A 24,406-nucleotide genomic window follows, 5' to 3' on the forward strand; every position below is an offset into this window, starting at 1 on the left:
ATCTGAAACAAACCTTCTCAGGTGGACGTTTGCGGCAAATGCGGTCTTCTGGGTTACGACAACTGGTGTCAGTTGTGCAAGTCTTCCAAGGAGGTTGCCACCCTGAAGATCCCATACGCCTGTAAGCTGCTTTTCCAAGAACTAACGTCCATGAATATCATTCCAAGACTGAAGCTGAAGCCTTACAACGAAGTGTAAACGATTTCGTCTCTCAGAGCCTAATTTTTGCGTTCAGATACATTTTCAGCTTGGGTAGGTATTTGCTTTGGTAATCTGAAGCTAAAGCCTTACAACCCAGTTTGAACGACGAAGTTTGATCAAGGAAGTGTGATCATACATTTAAAGTTACTGGACTTTACAAAAGGCCAGTTTTCGCCATTTCTTTACTGCTACTTCATCTTCTATGGCGTCTGCATGTGCAGAGAAAGCATAAAGTGGTTTCACACGATCAACATTCTCACCTATACACAACAAAAGTACAACTTAACTCTTGCTTTACTAATTCAGCAATTAAGTAAGTTTATTTGTCAAGCATATTGATAAGCATAATAAACTGCCTCATCAAAAAACGAAAAAAACTTACTGATTGTACACCTGAAGTTTTCGGGATATTTACGGGCAGCTTACGAATTGCCTAAGTTGAAAGAAACTGTAATTTTTCATATTTTTATTGTTTTGAACAATCTTAATTCTAGGGTGAATCCTTGCTAAACCGGTAGAAATACCTAATAAAATAAAACTACCGAATCCTGACCGAAAAGGTAAAATAATACCTTAACCCAGGGTTTAAAACATTTTAGGTTTAATATACTTGACCAAGCTCTACTTTCTTGGTTATGAATTGAAAATACTCATTTGATCTCTTTGTAACTTTGCATTAAGGTAACACCTGACCAACTTCAAACTTTAACAAAATAAACCAACTATACGCGGTTTCCTATGGTGTTTTGCGACGTCACGTTTTTACTTAACTTTGTGACGTCACGTTATGACGTGAATTGGTGACGTTATATCTAAAAAAGTTCCACGGTAAATCATATTGGGTGTGTAACAATTTATAAAGTTTACAATCAGATTAACCACTCTGGGTTGATCGGTGTGATTGACACAAATTTACCTAACATACATGGCTGTAGTACCACCTGCGTCTGAAGGCATTATGAACTTCTGTCGGTTTGTTATCGCAAATTTAAGTCTCTCAAGCTAGCTGTGGATCTCAGAAAAAGAATCATATGTATTTGTTATGGTTCGATCCGTCTAACAACTTTTATTTTGAATTGTGAGCTTTCATTTCATCCAATATTTGTGTTCAGGGCTCGTGTATCTTGTCTTAGCCAATTCTGCGTTAATTACGCTGATGTTTGTTTTGCATTATAATTTTTTACCAATATGTAATTTGTGCCATAACTTGTCAAAACTGTCGAAAGCACCGTGCATATTTATTTGTTGGACTAAATTTTCATCAATCCCATTTGGATTAATTTCTAAAACGTACATATAACCTACACAATGTGTATTCTGTGATCAAGCCATTCTGGAGTCGTGCTGACAAGCGATAGTGGCAGACATTATATAACACGCAAGGTGCTTTCGGAAAGGCTTACTGTTATCAGTCTGCAAGCAAGGCCAGGCTACGTAAAACAACTAGCCTGTGGTGAGGTTCGAACTCACGACCTCCGACCATACCGGCACCGTCGCTTTACTAACTGAGCTACACAGGCTTAAAGGAGACAAAGTTGAGAAATAACTATAGCAAAATTGCCTACTGCATCCTGTTCGTACATGCAACCTCAATTGAAGGGGATCAACAACCGTGTTTGTTCCTTTATTTTCTAAAAATACGGGCATAATATAATACTTATCAGACTTACTGATTTCTGCAAGCGTTTACGAAGACATTTTGTGTTCGATTAATATGTTTATAATTAATTTCGGCCACAAATTATTTTGTGTAGTGTATGACTGCTAAATGCAAGTTTAGTAAAGTTATGCTGCATCTGTAACAGGCCTTTCTGTTGTCTTTATTTTGAGCAATCATACTGTATGAGCGAAGTCCCGATTTTTTATTTTACTTAAATCGTGCAGTTTTTATTTCTCTGACAGATTTTTTGTTCCATTTCCTGTGTTCCTTGGAAAATAGCACCCAGCCAATTGCTGCATTTTGTTAACGAACAATACGCATTGTTGTAGGTTGGCGATGCTTTTTGTCCTTTCCTGACTTTTACGTTTGTGGAAATAAACTGAAATAAAGGTTTGTGTAGTTTGATGACACTTCACTCCATGCCCAGTGGTAGTATCTGTACTCGTTCGATCATAGACGTCGACTTTTGTTTTTCACAGGGGTGCTCAAAATTGTCCACTTAAATGACGTCACTAAAAGCCCGCTGAAAATATGAGTTTATATGTGAAGTAAGATTTATTTTTCTTTTGCTATTTAAAACTTTTATTACTTGACAAAATGCGACTTGTATTTAGGAAATGTCCCTTCATGGTTTCGTTTTACGAACGGCGATCTTCATGATATAACTATAAACGTTGGAATTAATAGCCCAGCACTATTTAAAACATTGCTTAAAAGTTGTTCGACTAACTGTCAGAATTTATGTGGAAGTAGGGTTCTCGGAACTCCATAAGCTCCAAGTTGGGCGCCCATACGTCCGTCACGATCCGATACCATATTATCATGGATATTGCAACAATTTGACTATTCGAGTCATGCCAGAGATTTCTACTTACTAAGATAAGTAAGCTTCTACAGTTGGCTACACGAAAAAAAGCAAGTTTTGGTCTCATAGCTTAAAAATGAAAGCTTCAAATGTTTCTATTTCATTCTTGTTTGGGCTCACCAATGACGTCATTTGGTATTGAATCTCTATAATTTTCAGTCGAAATATCGGGTAGTGCAAGAAAATGTCAAATATAGGTCGTTTCTGATCATTAGATGACAAAATTAATCGAATTTAACAGAGTTTGAATTTACCGTTGGTTAGTTTTGCCAGGCTAGCCCTGCTTGTATTGAAATTGTAAAGCCACGTGATTTAAGTTTACCTTGTCGCATAAGTTTGATGTATTTTCCATAACGTAGTACATGCTGCCCAGCCTGGCAATTCCACATTGCTTTTCCTATCCATACAATCGTGTCCGACACGTGTGTACTCAAATACCCCGCAAACAGTTGTACGCGAGCTGGTTTAAAGAGAGACAAACTTGTACAGATATAAAAATATCCGGGCATACAAGATTACAAGGTCCTTTGTTAGGCCTTGTTTAACAAATGTTAAGTCTGTAACTTTTTTTAACAGAGAGATTAAAATACAGAAAATACTTCTTTTCGGTTGAGTTATAGTGACTGAAAACTGTAAAGTAGCTATTGCTTTGAAATCGTTTCAGAATTTAAGAGTAAAGCGGTGTTTGGTGAAGTCTAAGAACGCAATGCTGTACGTACTGACTTTTGCAGTTCTATTTCTGATGTCATTTGGAAGCTGCTCTGGTTGTTATGGTCCTGAATGTGATTGCGCTTTGAAAGAGTTTGCGACGGCATTCATGACTGTGAAGATGAAAGCGATGAGTCGAACTGCACTTGTAAAGAAGACCAAGTCCTGTGTAATGACACTGGAGAGTGCATTTCTCAATCTTATATCTGCGACGGCGTGAAAGACTGTCGAGACCGAAGCGATGAGTGGAACTGCGTTTGCGACAAAGGCAAGGTGCGCGGACGGCGTCGGGTGCTTTAACAAGAAGCGACATTGTGACGGCCTTGAAGACTGCGACGACAATAGTGACGAGGCAAACTGTATCTCCTGCACCCTTAACGCTTGGTTGTGCCGCTCCGGGGGCCAGTGTATAGCTTTAGGGCACGTGTGTGATCGTGTGAGCGACTGTACGGACGGTAGCGATGAGTTAAACTGCTACTGCGATAGCCATATAGGCTGCATGGACGGCAGTCGTTGCCTTAAGCCTTCTCAATTCTGTGACCGCTGGACCGACTGTCGGGATGGAAGCGATTAACTGAACTGTAGCTGCGAGTTGGGGACCATGCGTTGCATACACGGCTACAATGCGCCCCGCAGTTATGGCATTGTAGCAACGGCCGCGGACAGAAGGCGCACTACCAACACTTGCTGGTGGTTGTTGCCTGCTGCTTGTGGTTGCTTCTTGCGGCTTCAATCCACGTTGCCGCGTGATGCCGTTTTCCAGACTTGGACAACTAGATTTATTTTTTTGAAATTTGTTTAGGTTTAGAATAAAAGCAATTTACAAATTAGATTAGAATAGTAGCCACATTTTGCTAGAATTAGCGACAAAACTAGAATTATCTAGTTGTCCAAGTCTGCCGTCACCCAACTGATGCCTGGCTATCGAAAACCGGTCCGAATTTGTTCGAAATCTTAATTTGTTACTTTTTATAAATATTTGTATAGCTCCTATTTGGTTCTAATTTGTGTTCACAGTTCTAAAAAATGCTTTAAAATGATTCAAACAGTCCAAGTTTTATGAACAAGTTATGACCCGGCCTTGCAGGACAGACAGCGAGTTTGGAATGTGTTGTTTTTTAGTTAATTCTTATCAAACAGAGTAAAATGGTTTAATAGACTTTTACTCCACTGACCATTTACCCAACTATCGACTTGACTGAATTGACAGGACTTAATTCACTGTTTACAAATGACCTGACTTGACTTAAGTTTTTTGGACTAACAACTTCGGTTGAAATTAAGTGATTTATTTAAAATCTGTTTTAAAGTTTAGCAATTTATCTCAAATGGAAAACAGTCAGAGTTTTGGTTGACTTATTACAAATCTAACGAGATTACCAATTATAATTGTTATCGCTTTATTAATGTCTCAACTGGGATTTGATTTGGGTTACTGTTGACTTTGACTGTGACTTGTTATTTTTTAAAAAAGACTTGACTTGGACTTGAGTCATTTCAAAATGACTTGTTTACAACACTGCTTTTGTGACATCACAACTGTATGGATTGTGATGTACAATGAGCTGAGACTAAAAAAAACTGTGATTTAACTAATAGCAAGCAACATAACCGTTTTGGGCGAGTTCAACTATATACTGTAAGAATACGTGACATAAATGATAAATAAAAAATAAAGACAGTTCTCGAAAATGTAAACAGTTTGCATAAATTGATCCTTAAAAACGACAAAAAATATGTTTAAAAACTGATAGTTATTAAATTATAAACGGGAGATAAAGTAAAATACCTTTCTAAACTAAACATTGATTTTTTTTGTTACTTCATAATGGTATGCTCAAAACAAATCATCTTAGAAAACCTGGGTTTATTGTTCTATGCAGTGCGCATGTATCCAACTAAAACCGTAGTTTAAATACGTTCAAGGAAACGAAAAAACCTGAAAAAAGAATATATTAAACAGGGCGTCCTTCCACACCGTCCCGGCTAAATTTCACCATTAGTTATAAAGCATGATAAGCCAAGCGTTCTAGTCCAGATAGCTTTAAATATGACAAGACAAAAATACACAACCGGGCATTCAAAAACATAAATCAATAAAACAGAGTCAATCGCGCAAATAAATACTGAACTACAGGAAAGCAAAATAGTTTTCACTTTTTTGAAATGCACGCACAGATCGGATACAAGTATGAACTTAAACATGAATACACCGTTTCATAAGGTTGGGAGAAGAAGTAATAAAACGTGTTTAAACTCCGTTTTAAAGATAACAGTTGCCTGATAATAGAAAAATGGTCAAACTCGAATAGTTGATGACAACTACGTTTTAAGTTTGTTTAAAGGAGGCATTAGCGCTAAAAACAAAAAAATCCGCCTACGATGAGATTCGAACCCGCGACCTTCTAACTTTGACGCAAAAAAGCGTCTAAGATAGTGGTTTTTAAACTGGGTTGCGTGACGAAATTTCAAGGAGTGCTCACAACTTTGTTTTATATTTTTCTAGCAAAACAATAAATTATCCGGAGCGCTTTGTTTTCATTAACTTCCTTTAAAACCAAAATACAGCTTGACAGTGTTTTCGATTAGATCCGAACCCGCAACCTTTAAACTTAAGTCACACCGGCTTGCTAAAGTCCAAAAGTAGTGACTAACCGAAATCAATCGGCTATAACGTTTTAAGTACATCTGGACCAAGTATAGTCGGCCACCTGCGATGAGATTCGAACCCAAGACTCTACGACTTCGATCAATCATCTTGCTTAAGCCTGAAATGATGTAAGTTCGTTTAGATGGTCTAAAAACAGCCGCCTGCGGTGCGATTCGAACCTGTGACCTCCAAACTTCAGTCACACCCGTATGGCTAGTTGTTCCTCTGCATGTGTCTTTCACAGAGCGCCGAAAATCGGCTTGCGCAGCTGAAGTCTGCCATCCTATAGCGGTCATCGAACTTGTGCAAGTAAGCGCAATCTTGCCCGCCGCCGGAATTGTTCGGTTCCCCGGCCACGAAGTCGGTGTTGGCCGCGCTGGCCCTGACGCCGTCCAACCAGGCCCATTCCCCCTCGGCCCGCCGGTCGGCCAGGCCTATCCAGGTTCCGTAGATGGTCTTGGAGGGTACAAGCACTTGGGTGAGATAGCTGTTGGGAATAAGCAGTGTTGTTGTAAACAAGTCATTTGTGAAATGACCCAGGTCGTTAGTCCGCATGTGGCCGTGTACATATTTTTTGGAGGCCGTGCGTTGCTACAAAAAGGTTAATTTCCAGACCATCTCCGACTTATAACTATATAATGGTAAAACCAATGCACTGGAACGCTCAATTATGGCCAAATACTTCAATTTGCTACCAGCACCGATACGTGAAAGTTTTTTGACATACACTTTTTTTCATGTAAAACTTTTTTGACATACCCAAACACAGAACTAAAGAGCAAAGCAATTCACCCAAAGCGTTAAAAAGACCTCTTTAGGTCCAATGCGGTCGTTGACAGTTACTTATGTGGCGTGTGCTTGTTTTTTGGCGGTCGTACGGAACACTTTTCAAGGTAGAAATTACTGCACTGGAACGCTAAATCATGGCTAAATACATTAGATCGGCGCCGACCCTAGTATCGGACGAAAACCGATACCATAACTTGACATCAGTTATCCCCTCCGATCCAAAATGATCAGGCTTCCATACTGGCGACCGTAAGAAAAATACAGACTCGTATTGCGACCGTCGAAAGCTGAAAGGTTATGCAGCCCTGTTGTAATCAAGTCATTGACTTAAGTCCCAGTCAAGTCATTTGTAAAATAACTTAAGTCCAAGTCAAGTCTTTTTGAATAAATAACAAGTCAAGTCCCAGTCAAGGTAAAATTGGGGCAAGTCAACTTCAAGTCATGGTCTTGTCGTAAAAATAAAACATTAAACCATTGGAATTTTTAATCTCGTACGATTATGAGCAATAACTGAACTAAAAAATGAGAAAAACGCAACATATAGCAAGAAAATTGTTTTATGTGCAAACATTTGGATAAATAGCTAGAAAACACTTCATTTCAACCCAAGTCATTGCTCATTACAGCACTTTAGCCCTACCTTAACCCAACACTCACCTTCTGCTAACGTTGTTTCGCATACCAACCGTGGCCAGGTCACCTCCTTTGCTTCTACAAAACGCCCGGGCATCTGTAAAGTTCATTCCTGATCTTTCTACCAGGTACTGGTAGCTGTTGAACAATGAAATCCAGCCTGAGTCTACAAAGCATCAAAACAACGGTCAAAGTGATTTTAATTATCACATATTCAGTGTAACGTTGCTATAAAACGCAGGAAATTCAAAAAACCTAAATTTGAGGCTTCTGCTCTTACTTGTCAGTAATTAAGGTCGACCTTTATCTTGGGTGAAAGTTATTTCCATTATCACACAATCAGTGCCACGTTCTACCATACCTCTCTGTAAGTCAGCGATCTTTTCCTGGTTTCTCTCGAGCTGGTGCAGAACGTACAGCAGCGTTACCCTGGTCGAACCGTTCATGTGCGAAAAATCCCGATTTACCCGGTTCAAACCGGTTTTGAGCCGCCGACTGGTCGCTAGCGAGGTGGAGTTGAGCAAAACCAGCAGCTGCTGAATCTCGGCTAGCACGAAGTCATGTGACTGTAGCAGTGACGTAGTGCGCAGCCGGTAGGTGGCGTCGTTGTCCGCCGCTAGGTCGTTGTTGTCCAGTATCTTGGCAACCTATCGTGAGATTTGTTTTTGAAAGTAAATAACTGAACGACACGTCACGGCAACGGGTAAGCGCTTTGCCAAATAGTTTAAGTCGTGGTTCTTAAACTTTATGAGTTGTGCCCCCTTCCATTGACACTAAATACTTTGTGGTCCCCCTTGTTTCACAAACTCAGTGTTGTAATGACTATCTCACAGTTGTTGTACATGTGTATGAGTGTATCTGTCATGCCTGGTTACATTTATATAGATCAGTGGTTCTCAACCGGTGTGCCGCGGCACTCTGGGGTGCCATTTTTAATGCTCAAGGATGCCGAGAGATATTTTAGAAACTTTAAGAACCTGATTTTTGCTCAATTCTTACAACTTTTTTGTAAAGATTATAATTGAATAAATCCAATTGTAACTTCCTACGTTGTGTAGAGTTGATGTGTGGTGTTCCATTCCGTTTATTGTGACATTTTAATGAATTACCTCGGAAAAAATCTTGTAGGGGTGCCGCAATTTGCACTAGTTAGAAAAGGTTGAGAAAAACTATAGATGATGTACATTGCCAAGAATGCAAATACAGTAATGTCAGCGAATGTGTGCATTTTGTTTTTATTCTCACCGTTTTATTTGCGAAGATTAGGAGGTTGGTGATTTTGTCGATCGATTGTTGGAGTTCGCTCGTCATTTCCTCCGGACTCTGTCGCTCCGGATCGGTAAGCTTCTCTGGACCCGGATATTTTAAAGCTTCGCCAGTCACTTGCGTCACCTGAGCAAATTTTCAAATGAGTCATGGTTAAGCAACACGCATTTTGAAGCAAAAAAGAAATCATTAAAAAAAGGTCGAACTGATGTTCTTAATTTACACCGTAAATGTTAAACTGATGTTCTTAACTTCTTTATCAGACTTGCTGAATCAGTTATATATTATTCAATATTTTTTTTTTCAAAATTTTTAAATAATGGTCTGTAATCGAACAGTGATTAAACAACTCAAATATTATAGGGATTGAAAAATGTTGGAATATCAACGAAAATCTTAAAGAAAAAAGGCTGATCCACTTACATTGCAAAGGTCTGAGTGTTGTTAACACGTCATTTTGAAAGTCATTATCAAGTCAAGTATTTTAGTCAAACTACTCAAGTCAAGTTTAATCATTTAAAAAAAAACGTAGTCTAGTCATTAACGAATTCATTACAACACTTCATTTTAAGAACCATTACGTAGGATAAGAATTATCAGAAATACTTCAAAAAAATAATTACAAACGAGGTTTCATATAGTGTCCTTCTAATACAGTTGAAAATAATTGTTTTTTTGTGTTCTTACCCGGACCAAACAGAAAGCCGAAAGTCCAATTGCACACAGTGTGAGTATTGCGAGGCAGCCAACGATCAACTTCGAACAGTATCTTTTCGATTTCACAGGCTTTTTCTTGAAAGCTGTTGCAGGAAAGAAAAAAATATATCGTTCTTTCAACTTATCTAATGTTAGCAGTAATTATTTGTCCGTGATGTTAATTAAATACCATTGCTGTAGTTATAGCCACCAGACTTGGACAACTAGTGCATTCTAAATTTCGGATTCAATGAATTAAAGCAAAATGTGTTTTTTTAGTTAAGTTTGCTGGCACATTATAAGAACTAAACAAACGCATAAAGTACACTTAGGTTCCTGTTTTCAAACTACTTACCTTGACTTAAGCCTAAGTCCAAGTTAGCCAAATAGCGTAACTTGGACTTAGCTCATAAGGTCAAACTACTTGGTTGGAATTAAGTGTTTTAGCAACCGTATTTTTTATAAAATTAAATTTGTCTCAATGTTGCACGCAATGCAATTTACGTGCTATATGTTGCGTTATTGAGTTATTACTCATATGGCATGGTCAGTTTCAATGGTCTAACATTTTATTTTTATGTCAATGACTTGATTTGACTTTACTTCGCCAACTTATAACTTGGACTGGGCCTTGTCTTGGAAATTATTACAAAAGACTTGGAAGTTATTTTTTAAAATGTCTCGATTTACAGCAACACTGAGTTCCTCCGTTAAAACATTTAATACCCGAATGTCATAAAACGGTTTTAGGCTGCCAAGTGTACACCAGTGTCGTACCGAAGGCGATCAATATATAAGCTTGCAACCAAATTGGTTTAAACACTGAATATATCGATTGTCAAATTTAGGAATGTCTGATAAATCAATAATAAGCCAGAAGGTCGTATCAGCACTCGTCCGATACTAGGGTGGTATCGGTACTTGTTGGATACTAGGGTGGTATCGGTACTTGTTCGATACTAGGGTGGTATCAGTACTTGTTCGATACTAGGGTGGTATCGGTACTCGTCCGATACTAGGGTGGTATCAGCACTCGTCCGATACTAGGGTGGTATCGGTGCCTAGTTTAAGGGGGTCCATGAAGGCCTAATTAACGAACTAGTGTATACTTAAGAAGTAATTAATTTTTTCAAAGAAAACACTTTAATTAAAAATTAAACGGTTTTGCACTGAATGTATAGTAAGACTCCATTTAACTTTCACATTTTCGGACCGAAATAACAGAGTCATGAAGTCTATTTGTATTGTAACGTCACTTTACGACGTAATTTTAGAGCATTTCTTGCTTACCGGGGTCCATGCAAAGCAAAAAAAAATTTAGGGGTCCGCGGTAAAAAAACTTTAAGAACACGAGAATAATAGAAGTCGCAGTTAAAGCTATCCATTCTATAGAGCAGAGGTCGGCAACCTTTTCACATTCGCGAGCCGTAACCAATCACATAAAGTTATCGACAATTATTAATCAGGGGATGACCTGGATTAATTGAAAATGGGTGTCATTTTCAGGTCACAAAAATTGCGTACACACAGCGACTGGGGTGTAGTAAAATGTGGGGAAAATGGGATAAATAAATATGCTTCTTTACATTTGCTAAGTAAGTAAATCAGAACACACTACAAAATGAAAAAAAAAAGATTTATTTGTACGTACATAATTGTATTCATTGTTTTAGCCGACGCGGCTTTGGCGTCAGTAAACAACGTTGTTTATGCGACAAGTATGACATTTTTCTTTGGTTGCATTTTAGCTTGTTAAAACCATAAGAAATAACGTTAAAAAATTGTAAATGACATCCCTTGTAACACTGTTAAATCCTTATTGTCAACACTGATTTTTGAGGGAAATAGACTAACCTTCACCACTTCCAGGTCAATCGAAAGAAAGAATTATTCAGGGGTATTTCTAAGTGTCTTGGGCCTTTGTAAGAGTGGCAAGCTATTTCCAAAGATCATTGAATAGTGTATGTTTTTAATTTTGTTCCTACAAAGCATCAATTCGGGCGCATACTTCTGTTACGATGGACTTCATTCGCGGGCAATACATTTGCATGTCGTTATATTCCTTGCAACCAAGTTAAGCTTTCGCGTTCCAGGAATAAAGCCAACATCCGGCCATGAATTGCCAGCGTGATTGACCTTAGACATGCTCACTCTAAAACCGGATTGGCCTCAGCCTCAATGCACGCTTTTCCTCATGATGAGGATATGGCTGGAAATGGCGCCTATTAAAACGTGGATGCGATTTGCGTACTAAAACATATTTGACGTGTGCATAGAGAAAACTATAACGATAAGGCAAAATGCGCCTTCAGTAATCACTTTAGGTTCATTAATACTGTGCGATACTTTTCTGAAATACATATAAACTGAAGCACTGAAAGACCAATTTCACTTAGTAAAGAACAATTTGTTCTGGCGAAATTACTGAAGGCACACACATTGTCCCATTGATTAAAATGTCGTAAAAAAATGCTTTTCCAAGAGCTGTTATGCTTCGTTGGTAATTAAAGCATTTTGTTCTGGTTAAACGCCCTGGAATTTTAAGTTTGGCGTCTATAAGCGTGTGGTTCTTTTCCATATGATGAGAGCTATGGCTGGAGATGTCTGATATAGGAATTTGCATGGTGCTCCTAATATTGTTCCGAATTTCGTTCGACAGAAACAACGTTTGTTTCGAAATTGCAAATTTTGTATGGAAATAGCGCCTTGTAAAACGTGGCGTCGATTTGCGTATATGCGCTGATCAACAAATGAAAGCTGCAAGATTATAAAACCTTCGCGAAATGTCGCCTCCCCATTTTGTGTCGATGTATTCACGGAGACAGCACGACGCACACAATATACAGTTGCCGACCTTTTAAAACGTTTACCGTGCCTTGTCATCTCGAAATGGAGACAATCGCGGTGTTAGAAACGTTTAAATGCCATAACTCCCTAGAACAGGGGTCCTTAAACTGGAGTCCGTGGACCCCTTGGGGGTATTTATTATTAAAAATAAAACGTTTTTGCACTGAATATATTTAGATTTTATTTCATTTCACATATTTAGGACAGGAAACAGGAAATTTCTGAAGTCTGTTTGTATTATGACGTAATTTTATGACGTCATATTTAAAAATTTCTTGCCTCCACTGGTCCATGCGAAGCAAAAAAATTTTAGGGGTCAGCGGTAAAAAAAGTTTAAGAACCCCTGACCTAGAAGCTTAAACTTTTATATTTTTACGAGCCTACTTTTTTATGTTTTAAATTAAAATAGCGCTCTTAGTTTTTATTAAGATCAGAATGAAAATAAAGGGCTTCGCAAAAACAAGAAAAATAACCTAATGCCTTATGACCACATTTAAATCAATAAAAGCAGATATATATTTTTGGCAAGAGTATCACGAGCCAATATTTGGGACCAAGAGTGGTAGGTTTTTTGCTTTACAATTCGTCCAAACTCGTTTGACTGCGTGACTTAAAAAGTTAGTTTGAGACAAAAACGCTTTTAGCTAAAACTATAGAGCAGTGCTTTCCAACCCGTGTGATGGTACGCACTTGTGCAGATGAAAAAAATTGTAATGCGGATAACTAACGTTGTGCGGATGGAAATGATGCATATTATTATCTTTTATTATGTGTAATACAGTAAGCAAATAAGCTGGTACGCCCACTTATGTGTTACAAGTGCAGTAATATAGTCTCGTAGTGGTTCATTGCAGCTTAAGCTATCTTTTTTATATCGGTCAAGGCTTAGGCTCACGGTTTTAATACACAAACCCTTTCATTGTTATTCCACAAATAAAACTGAAGGTTGCAACTTACTGTGCCTGTTTTGTGCGGATGGAAATGTTTCGAACAAAAAGTGCGGATGGAAATTTTAAAGGTTGAAAAGCACTGCTATAGAGCATATACAAGACAAACTGTGACTGAATTGGAGTAGGCAGGCTTTAGTTCGTTGCGGTTGTAATACGAGGTTTTACCAAAACACACTCTTCTCAGGATTTACAACACTATTAATGCACTTACATATCGGCTGTAAATAGTCATGTCGATCCTGGCGGTGAAAACGCTGCATATTTCGGCCGGCGTCCATTCTCAAAGCAGCCTTTGTTTTTTTACTACAGTTCGGCCACACTTACATTATTGCCTATAAGTGGTTAAGGCAAGGCCTAAACAATGCAGGTCGACATCAACCTGTAATACAATCAGACGTTAGTAAATCACACTTTTACCAGTAAACCTGTTTTTCTAAACCCATGGGCCGCGACCCAAACGGTCGCCGTACGATTCGGTTGGGTCGCCGTTAATTGTTTTGATGACTCGTTATGGCGTAACATTGTGACGTCACGTGTGACAATTTCCTACATTCCTGGTAGAAAACTTTTATTAGTTTCGGTGAGTACATTAATTACAGACTCAAATAACCCTTATTTGTTTTTTTAACTTGTAAGAGTGACGATGTATTCGGTGGGTAGCCTACACTTTAAAGTAGCTGTTCACTCTACCTACACTTTGCCTTAATGTAGTGGTGAAGGTGAACCGAAACGGTTTAAAAGAACATAATTGCTGCTATTTTGTGCTGATACACTGCATTCCATAGTTTGTGGCCGGCAAAGATTTACGCCAAAAATTATTTTGGCTAAAATTCTGCGCCAATATAGGACAATATATACACCAAAAACGAGATTTTTTTGGTAAATTAACTAGGTCCACGATATTCCACGCCAAAAAGCAGTGGAATGTTATTAGGCTATAGGTTAAAAAAATATTTTTTTGGCCAGACCATTTTCGTTAATGTGTTCAAACTAAATTTCTAGTTGCATAATTGTGTACTAAGTCAAAAGATAAGCTCCGGTTTTCTAGGAAAACTTGTTTTATACCTCCCGTTATGACGTAACTTGGTGACGTCATTTCTGAAAATTTTCATGCGTTTCGGGAAGAAAAAGCCTTAATGTCGTTTATTTGTTAACTGCATAGCTCAATGCGTAACACAGGGCCTTATAGACTAGTAGTACCAGTATCCAGTTAAGGAGCCTTGCAGTAGTACTCAGTCCCCCTATACTTGCCCCCTTATCACGTTATATCTAATACGGACACAATCCAATATAGTATTTGTAGCTGACGCTGATATGCTCATAACACGCTTTGCATACAATAGGTTTAATTGCTGATGTCGCTTTTCAAATATTTTCTTTCGCCTTAAGCACTGTTATCGAATTGTAAGGTTTCTTACTAAAATTGCCCCTATCTTATTCGAGGTTGCCAAGCTGAATTGCACCAGGCCATGCCTCCATACTAAACCTATTTTATATTTGCTATATATAAATGGATTATTTCCCTTAAAAGGAGCCGGTGACACTATCGCATATGTTATGCCGTGTAAAATAAGTCACCATGCATTTTCACCAAACAATCCAGACTAGGCTACTTACCTTCATGCAGTTTGTAACTGTTACATAATAAACATTGAACACTACCTGATGCACAAAATAACATTTGCCTCTTGCTAGTTCTGTTTTCCACACCCTCCGTTATTGTATCAATATCTAGGCTTTTGAAGGCTTAAAATGATATAACAAAGTTGTTCCTGGCAATTACACCAATATTGATGCATGCAATATACCTGTATATTGCTGATCATTGTGGATTTAAAACATGTTATTCACATAGTGGGGCGCGAGTTTTTATAAATTGTGTTAAGGAATGCACGGCCCAAAAATGTTTAAGAACCACTGCTCTAGAATCTCCCAGATTTCAGTCAATTTTAGTCATGCATGTTTTAAATTTAATAAATTATACAGCAAGCGCTACCTTAAACACTTAATCTGCCAAAAAGACCATACGATGCCCCTAATGCAATGCATTCTGACGAATACTTGTTACCTAAATTGCGTCACAAGTTTCCGGCAATTGAATGCAGCTTAAAAGCTTGTAAGAAAGCCTTCGTTGCACAGCGCTAACAATTTCCGCCAGCGTGTTTATGGTTGTGCGTTTCAAATGCAAAACAAATATTTAAGCAACAGGCCTTTAAGTTAATTAATATCGAGCCAAGCCTAATTGTGTAAATAGACTCTTAGTCAGCCTGCGTTAGAAAAGCGCGCGTCTAGAATCCTAGTACATTTTGTCCTGGGGTTTATATTGCCAACATATTTTAGGTGCGAGTAAGCGTTTGGGTTCGGGTCGGTCAAGTATTATTATAACCATTCTCTGATTTTGACAACTCTTTTCGAAAATATCCATACAACAAAACATTGGCATGTCAAATTAGACGCAAAATATTATAAATCTCAAACGAGCTTTCCGTTTGCACTTTTTTTACGAGCAACTATTCCAGTTAACAAGATTCGCACAAAACGTTTAACATTATTTCAAATCAATTTATTCAGCCAAATGTCTTTAGTCAAACAACTTGTTTTATCCCTAAGGACCTAACGGGGCTGTCACTCTAAGCAGTCTAATTCGCATAAAAGCTTTGGTATAATCGGCTAACCCAGATGCATAACTACTTTAAAAAAACACAAACACTAACATGTTACTACTGTATTTAACCCCAACAAACGAAACCATCGTTTGTGAATCACAATCAAACAAACAATCGACCATCGCTTTCGCTCAGTCTGTTCTGTCAGGGCTGCTAGCTGTGAATCAGTCATATCAGTCGTGCAGATTTGACATTTAACCGGTGGCAGTGTGCGTCCGGTAATTAACCCACGTATCCCTCAACTGTCCGACTGCTGCTGTTTCTCGTACTGACTGGCATTGCGCCTTTCTTGAATGCAAGATACGCCACTGCCAATTCCAATTTAAAACTACTGAATGAACACTCCAAGCAACTTGGTCCTTATTTTTGACTTTTCAACGACTGTAAACTGTGTAATGTGATACAATATTCTACAGGGGCATTTAAAAACAAGCAACATTAAATTTTGTTTTAATTAATGACTTTTCCTTTGCGTGATTGCACGCATTTTATTAGCTGCAATTAATTGTTCAAAAAAATGTATTATCAGTGATCACTGATGATGGCATTAGAAATTGCCGAAACGTTTGAAAATAAAGCATGTCGCTTTTTATGTCTATTTGGGCCGTTATTTTCACTATTAAAAATGTATTAATTTAAGGGATTTTAGGACGGAATCTACTGTGCAGCAAATTAAGATCGTTCATATCGGATTGTGAACTATACTGAAAATTATAAGTTAAAAAAAGCGTTGGCAATTTGTCGATATTATGCTAGGAGTGGCATTGTGTGTTTTAAATTTACCAAGCTGTTTTTAACAGCAAATTTTCAAGGCTTTTATAAAAACAGCGAACCTCGTATCGAAATTGCTAGTCCATGTTTTTTCTAACATTGCTGCGAAACTAAAATATTTAAAGTAAAACCAATTTATTGGATTTTTCAAATCTAGGCAGCCGAATGGGTTTAAGTACTTTATTTACAAGAGTGGGACAAACATTTTTTTTTATCTCTACACCTTGTGACAATTGTTAAAAGTTCCCAAACTAATTGTAGATAAAAATATAATAATAAATAATTATAGCAGTGTTCTTTGCTTACCTCTGCTATCAATGGTATAAAATGTAGTCCAGGGGTTGTCAACTTTTTTATGGTGGTGGCCCACTTTTGTAAAAAATATTCCGTGGCTCGCTTCGTAAAGTTCTGCTTAAATTGGTTATAATCAACTGAAATGTGTAAGAAATCTAGAACACCTTTTAAAAGTTAGTAAATAAGGTTTTTCGATATTTGTAAATAATACGTGAGTAGACCAGTAGTACACCGAAAGCGATCGCAGACTCACCGAATCTGTCGATCAATGATGCAAGCAGAGACATTTGTGTGTGCATATTTCATTGAGTAGACCTTTACTATTAAACAAATACTATCTTTAAGCTTGGTGTTTCTAGTGTTTTTTTTTTTAGTGTTTCTAGTGTTTTTGTCTTAAGGTGTTGGACTATATTGCTTATAGTGACTCTCGTTTTACAAAAGTTGCACTTTTTAAGCAACAAGCAAACCCATAAACCGAAAATCACTACAGAACACCGATATTACCCATCTATACTACATAATTTTCCGAATTTCGCGGTACAGCGCAGCTAGAGATTGCGAAAATAATTTGCGGTGCAGCGCAGCTTGCGAACAACTTACTAAAAAGTACGGTGCGGGCAGCGAACACAAATTTATACTCACACCATTTCAACTGGAAACATTACCATTGTAGGTTTTAATTTTATATATTTTACTTGCATGAGTTTGGTAAAGATGTCATGCGGTATCATACAGGATCACGATACTTTTGCCAAAAAATATCGAGTGTATCTTTGTGAGTAAAGTAAAACAATCATAATAAAAAAATTTACTAAAGCAAACATTTCGTTTTCTCCGCAAGTTTTTTTGAACTCAGTCCAAGGCAGTGGTCGGCAAAATGTGGGCACTTTATTTAAAAAATTGGTGTGTCATAGAATTTTTTTATTTACTCAGCTTGGAAAGGCCCACGTGCCAAATGTGGTCCTGATCGAACTATATTTTTTGCCAACTTTAACTATATGTAAACTCAAAAAATTTTCGCGATTTGCGCGTATATTCTTTGTTTTATAGTATGATAAATATTATGACATTGCAGAGTTTTGGGCATTAAGGCGCCGTGTAATATTCACCTTAAAATCAAATATCCTGAACCTGCAACTGTTTCGTAGTGGTTTTACCTAGTGGGCCTTCAATAGCTCCGAAAATAGTACTTTGGGCCGCGACAAAAAAGTTTGCCGACCACTGGTCCAAGGTATGGCTGAGTGTGCGTCACATTGCGTGATAAACGGCCCTTATGACGCGATAAAGGTTGCACGATTCGAAATCACGCCTCTCGATCGCTTTCCGTTTTTCCGGCCTCTTTCGAGTTTCACCTGATTATGTGGAGTGCAAAATGTCAAGCGTGCGAAAAAACGTTTTTCACCGTTTTTTTTATCAAAACCTTAACGCCTTTGCTAGAATTGTGTTGAAATGTAAAACCCGTGCGTGTGAATTAAAAAAAATTGGTATTTCACATAATCCCGAACCTTTATTACCTAATTATGGTTGGTAGAAGTTCAAAGAAAAACGATTTTAGTGCCTTTAAGAGAATTAAAGTTCTGCAGCACTTTAAAACTAATTGTGTTGTATTTGAAACGGTTCAGGAGTAAAAACTTAATTAGCGCTAGCTATACTTTAAAATGCCGGGCTTTATTTTCTGATTATGGATTAAAAACTTTTTCTGGACCTGAAATATTTTGCTCGGGTTGCGCTGATATTGTGCAGGCAAATATGTACTCCAGCCTTAAGACCGACTTTTGAACAATATCAGTTATCAGAATAAGACCAAAATACAGTAATACCTAATAGTCGTAGTACCGTCTAAATCGGAATAAGTCCCCAAACCATTGAAATACTCCTCCTAATTTGTTCCTCCTAATTGCCCCAAATTCTTGATTTAACCAGTTTAGGGCGGTTCTAACCGGTTTTTGTTGAAAATTCCGGTAAATTCCCATAAAAATTGGATTTTCTAAAAATCGTCAAAAATCGAAAAAACACCAATGCTATAGCCTTGCCAAATTTACAAATTTCACCAAAAAACTTTGTTGCTCCTAATTGCCCCAAATTCTTGATTTAACCAGTTTAAGGCGGTTCTAACCGGTTTTTGTTGAAAATTCCGGTAAATTCCCAGAAAATTGGATTTTCTAAAAATCGTCAAAAATCGAAAAAACACCAAGGCTATTGCCTTGCCAAATTTACAAATTTCACCAAAAAACTTTGTTGCTCCTAATTGCCCAAAATTCTTGATTTAACCAGTTTAAGGCGGTTCTAACCGGCTTTTGTTGAAAATTCAGGTAAATTCCCAGAAAAATTGTATTTTCCAAAAATCGAAAAAACACCAAGGCTATAGCCTTGCCAAATTTACAAATTTCACCAAAAAACTTTGTTGCTCCTAATTGCCCCAAATTCTTGATTTAACCAGTTTAGGGCGGTTCTAACCGGTTTTTGTTGAAAATTCCGGTAAATTCCCATAAAAATTGGATTTTCTAAAAATCGTCAAAAATCGAAAAAACACCAAGGTTATTGCCTTGCCAATTTTCAAATTTCACCAAAAAACTTTATGCTTCTAATTGCCCCAAATTCTTGATTTAACCAGTTTATAAGGCGGTTCTAACCGGTTTTTGTTAAAAATTCCTGTAAATTCCCATAAAAATTGGATTTTCCAAAAATCGAAAAAACACCAAGGCTATAGCCTTGCCAAATTTACAAATTTCACCAAAAAACTTTTTTGCTTCTAATTGCCCCAAATTCTTGATTTAACCAGTTTAAGGCGGTTCTAACCGGTTTTTGTTGAAAATTCAGGTAAATTCCCAGAAAAATTGGATTTTCTAAAAATCGGCAAAAATCGAAAAAACACCAAGGCTGTAGCCTTGCCAAATTTACAAATTTCACCAAAAAACTTTGTTGCTCCTAATTGCCCCAAGTTCTTGATTTAACCAGTTTAAGGCGGTTCTAACCGGTTTTTGTTGAAAATTCAGGTAAATTCCCAGAAAAATTGGATTTTCTAAAAATCGAAAAAACACCAAGGCTATAGCCTTGCCAAATTTTCAAATTTCACCAAAAAACTTTTTTGCTTCTAATTGCCCCAAATTCTTGATTTAACCAGTTTAAGGCGGTTCTAACCGGTTTTTGTTGAAAATTCCGGTAAATTCCCATAAAAATTGGATTTTTCAAAAATCGAAAAAACACCAAGGCTATAGCCTTGCCAAATTTTCAAATTTCACCAAAAAACTTTTTTGCTTCTAATTGCCCCAAATTCTTGATTTAACCAGTTTAAGGCGGTTCTAACCGGTTTTTGTTGAAAATTCAGGTAAATTCCAAGAAAAATTTGAAAAAACACCAAGGCTATAGCCTTGCCAAATTTTCCAATTTCACCAAAAAACATTTTTGCTTCTAATTGCCCCAAATTCTTGATTTAACCAGTTTAGGGCGGTTCTAACCGGTTTTTGTTAAAATTCCGGTAAATTCCCAGAAAAATTGGATTTTCTAAAAATCGTCAAAAATCGAAAAAACACCAAGGCTATAGCCTTGCCAAATTTTCAAATTTCACCAAAAAACTTTTTTGCTTCTAATTGCCCCAAATTCTTGATTTAACCAGTTTAAGGCGGTTCTAACCGGTTTTTGTGGAAAATTCCGGTAAATTCCCATAAAAATTGGATTTTCCAAAAATCGAAAAAACACCAAGGCTGTTATATAGCCTTGCCAAATTTACAAATTTCACCAAAAAACTTTGTTGCTCCTAATTGCCCCAAATTCTTGATTTAACCAGTTTAAGGCGGTTCTAACCGGTTTTTGTTGAAAATTCCGGTAAATTCCAAGAAAAATTGGATTTTCTAAAAATCGTCAAAAATCGAAAAAACCCCAAGGCTATATATATAGCCTTGCCAAATTTTCAAATTTCACCAAAAAACTTTTTTGCTTCTAATTGCCCCAAATTCTTGATTTTACCACTTTAGGGCGGTTCTAACCGGTTTTTGTTGAAAATTCCGGTAAATTCCCATAAAAATTGAATTTTCTAAAAATCGTCAAAAATCGAAATAACACCAAGGCTATAGCCTTGCCAAATTTACAAATTTCACCAAAAAACTTTGTTGCTCCTAATTGCCCCAAATTCTTGATTTAACCAGTTTAAGGCGGTTCTAACCGGTTTTTGTTGAAAATTCCGGTAAATTCCAAGAAAAATTGGATTTTCTAAAAATCGTCAAAAATCGAAAAAACACCAAGGCTATAGCCTTGCCAAATTTACAAATTTCACCAAAAAACTTTGTTGCTCCTAATTGCCCCAAATTCTTGATTTAACCAGTTTAAGGCGGTTCTAACCGGTTTTTGTTGAAAATTCCGGTAAATTCCCAGAAAAATTATCGAAAAAACACCAAGGCTATAGCCTTGCCAAATTTTCAAATTTCACCAGAAAACTTTTTTGCTTCTAATTGTTCCAAATTCTTGATTTTACCAGTTTAGGGCGGTTCTAACCGGTTTTTGTTGAAAATTCCGGTAAATTCCCATAAAAATTGGATTTTCTAAAAATCGAAAAAACACCAAGGCTATTTATATAGCCTTGCCAAATTTACAAATTTCACCAAAAAACTTTTTTGCTTCTAATTGCCCCAAATTCTTGATTTAACCAGTTTTAGGCGGTTCTAACCGGTTTTTGTTGAAAATTCAGGTAAATTCCCAGAAAAATTGGATTTTCTAAAAATCGTCAAAAATCGAAAAAACACCAAGGCTATATAGCCTTGCCAAATTTACAAATTTCACCAAAAAACTTTGTTCCTCCTAATTGCCCCAAATTCTTGATTTAACCAGTTTAGGGCGGTTCTAACCGGTTTTTGTTGAAAATTCCGGTAAATTCCCATAAAAATTGGATTTTCTAAAAATCGTCAAAAATCGAAAAAACACCAAGGCTATAGCCTTGCCAAATTTACAAATTTCACCAAAAAACTTTGTTGCTCCTAATTGCCCCAAATTCTTGATTTAACCAGTTTAAGGCGGTTCTAACCGGTTTTTGTTGAAAATTCCGGTAAATTCCAAGAAAATTGGATTTTCTAAACATCGTCAAAAATCGAAAAAACACCAAGGCTATAGCCTTGCCAAATTTACAAATTTCACCAAAAAACTTTTTTGCTTCTAATTGCCCCAAATTCTTGATTTAACCAGTTTAAGGCGGTTCTAACCGGTTTTTGTTGAAAATTCAGGTAAATTCCCAGAAAAATTGGATTTTCTAAAAATCGGCAAAAATCGAAAAAACACCAAGGCTATAGCCTTACCAAATTTTCAAATTTCACCAAAAAACGTTTTTGCTTCTAATTGCCCCAAATTCTTGATTTAACCAGTTTAAGGCGGTTCTAACCGGTTTTTGTTGAAAATTCCGGTAAATTCCCATAAAAATTGGATTTTCTAAAAATCGAAAAAACACCAAGGCTATAGCCTTGCCAAATTTTCAAATTTCACCAAAAAACTTTTTTGCTTCTAATTGCCCCAAATTCTTGATTTTACCAGTTTAGGGCGGTTCTAACCGGTTTTTGTTGAAAATTCCGGTAAATTCCCATAAAAATTGGATTTTCTAAAAATCGAAAAAACACCAAGGCTATAGCCTTGCCAAATTTTCAAATTTCACCAAAAAACTTTTTTGCTTCTAATTGCCCCAAATTCTTGATTTAACCAGTTTAAGGCGGTTCTAACCGGTTTTTGTTGAAAATTCCGGTAAATTCCCATAAAAATTGGATTTTTCAAAAATCGAAAAAACACCAAGGCTATAGCCTTGCCAAATTTTCAAATTTCACCAAAAAACTTTTTTGCTTCTAATTGCCCCAAATTCTTGATTTAACCAGTTTAAGGCGGTTCTAACCGGTTTTTGTTGAAAATTCCGGTAAATTCCCAGAAAATTGGATTTTCTAAAAATCGTCAAAAATCGAAAAAACACCAAGGCTATTAGCCTTGCCAAATTTACAAATTTCACCAAAAAACTTTTTTGCTTCTAATTGCCCCAAATTCTTGATTTAACCAGTTTAAGGCGGTTCTAACCGGTTTTTGTTGAAAATTCAGGTAAATTCCCAGAAAAATTGGATTTTCTAAAAATCGGCAAAAATCGAAAAAACACCAAGGCTATAGCCTTGCCAAATTTACAAATTTCACCAAAAAACTTTGTTGCTCCTAATTGCCCCAAATTCTTGATTTAACCAGTTTAAGGCGGTTCTAACCGGTTTTTGTTGAAAATTCAGGCAAATTCCCAGAAAAATTGGATTTTCCAAAAATCGAAAAAACCCCAAGGCTATATAGCCTTGCCAAATTTACAAATTTCACCAAAAAACTTTGTTGCTCCTAATTGCCCCAAATTCTTGATTTAACCAGTTTAAGGCGATTCTAACCGGTTTTTGTTGAAAATTCCGGTAAATTCCAAGAAAAATTGGATTTTCTAAAAATCGTCAAAAATCGAAAAAACACCAAGGCTATAGCCTTGCCAAATTTTCAAATTTCACCAGAAAACTTTTTTGCTTCTAATTGTTCCAAATTCTTGATTTTACCAGTTTAGGGCGGTTCTAACCGGTTTTTGTTGAAAATTCCGGTAAATTCCCATAAAAATTGGATTTTTCAAAAATTGAAAAAACACCAAGGCTATAGCCTTGCCAAATTTTCAAATTTCACCAAAAAACTTTTTTGCTTCTAATTGCCCCAAATTCTTGATTTAACCAGTTTAAGGCGGTTCTAACCGGTTTTTGTTGAAAATTCCGGTAAATTCCCATAAAAATTGGATTTTCTAAAAATCGTCAAAAATCGAAATAACACCAAGGCTATAGCCTTGCCAAATTTTCCAATTTCACCAAAAAACTTTGTTGCTCCTAATTGCCCCAAATTCTTGATTTAACCAGTTTAAGGCGGTTCTAACCGGTTTTTGTTGAAAATTCCGGTAAATTCCCATAAAAATTGGATTTTCTAAAAATCGTCAAAAATCGAAAAAACACCAAGGCTATAGCCTTGCCAAATTTACAAATTTCACCAAAAAACTTTTTTGCTTCTAATTGCCCCAAATTCTTGATTTAACCAGTTTAAGGCGGTTCTAACCGTTTTTTGTGGAAAATTCAGGCAAATTCCCAGAAAAATTGGATTTTCCAAAAATCGAAAAAACCCCAAGGCTATATAGCCTTGCCAAATTTACAAATTTCACCAAAAAACTTTGTTGCTCCTAATTGCCCCAAATTCTTGATTTAACCAGTTTAAGGCGGTTCTAACCGGTTTTTGTTGAAAATTCCGGTAAATTCCAAGAAAAATTGGATTTTCTAAAAATCGTCAAAAATCGAAAAAACACCAAGTATAGCCTTGCCAAATTTTCAAATTTCACCAAAAAACTTTTTTGCTTCTAATTGCCCCAAATTCTTGATTTTACCACTTTAG

At 36.8% G+C, this 24,406-nt stretch overlaps 2 protein-coding genes across 2 annotated transcripts in view; one reads left to right on the forward strand and one right to left on the reverse strand.

Annotated features, from left to right (window-relative positions):
* Window positions 1-957, forward strand: part of LOC146146357 (DNA-directed RNA polymerase III subunit RPC2-like) — a 29,989-nt gene extending 29,032 nt beyond the window's left edge. Inside the window, exon 24 of the mRNA XM_083390409.1 lies at window positions 22-957. Within this exon, the coding sequence (XP_083246535.1) occupies window positions 22-198 (177 nt within the window). The 3' untranslated portion in view covers window positions 199-957. The remainder of the gene's footprint in view (window positions 1-21) is intronic.
* Window positions 958-5,381: 4,424 nt separating this feature from the next.
* On the reverse strand, window positions 5,382-13,638 carry LOC146146358 (uncharacterized). Its single transcript, XM_083389774.1, has 6 exons — window positions 13,477-13,638; window positions 9,460-9,572; window positions 8,752-8,898; window positions 7,868-8,153; window positions 7,531-7,672; window positions 5,382-6,571 (listed from the first exon to the last, which is right to left on the reverse strand). The coding sequence occupies exons 1-6, from the start codon at window positions 13,541-13,543 to the stop codon at window positions 6,298-6,300; spliced, it is 1,029 nt and encodes a 342-aa protein (XP_083245900.1). The 5' UTR covers window positions 13,544-13,638; the 3' UTR covers window positions 5,382-6,297.
* Between the last annotated feature and the right edge of the window lie 10,768 nt (window positions 13,639-24,406).

Source organism: Ascidiella aspersa, chromosome 5 (assembly GCF_963924565.1).
Source record: "Ascidiella aspersa chromosome 5, kaAscAspe10.2, whole genome shotgun sequence".
In the NCBI taxonomy this organism is placed as follows: Eukaryota; Metazoa; Chordata; class Ascidiacea; order Phlebobranchia; family Ascidiidae; genus Ascidiella; species Ascidiella aspersa.

Coding starts and splice junctions, on each gene's coding strand:
- LOC146146358 (XM_083389774.1), bottom strand. CDS start 13,543: ATGGACGCCGGCCGAAATATGCAGCGTTTTCACCGCCAGGATCGACAT. Junction 8,899..9,459: donor CGGCTTTCTGTTTGGTCCGG/GTAAGAACACAA, acceptor AAATTTGCTCAG/GTGACGCAAGTGACTGGCGA. Junction 6,572..7,530: donor CGAAACAACGTTAGCAGAAG/GTGAGTGTTGGG, acceptor TATTCCCAACAG/CTATCTCACCCAAGTGCTTG.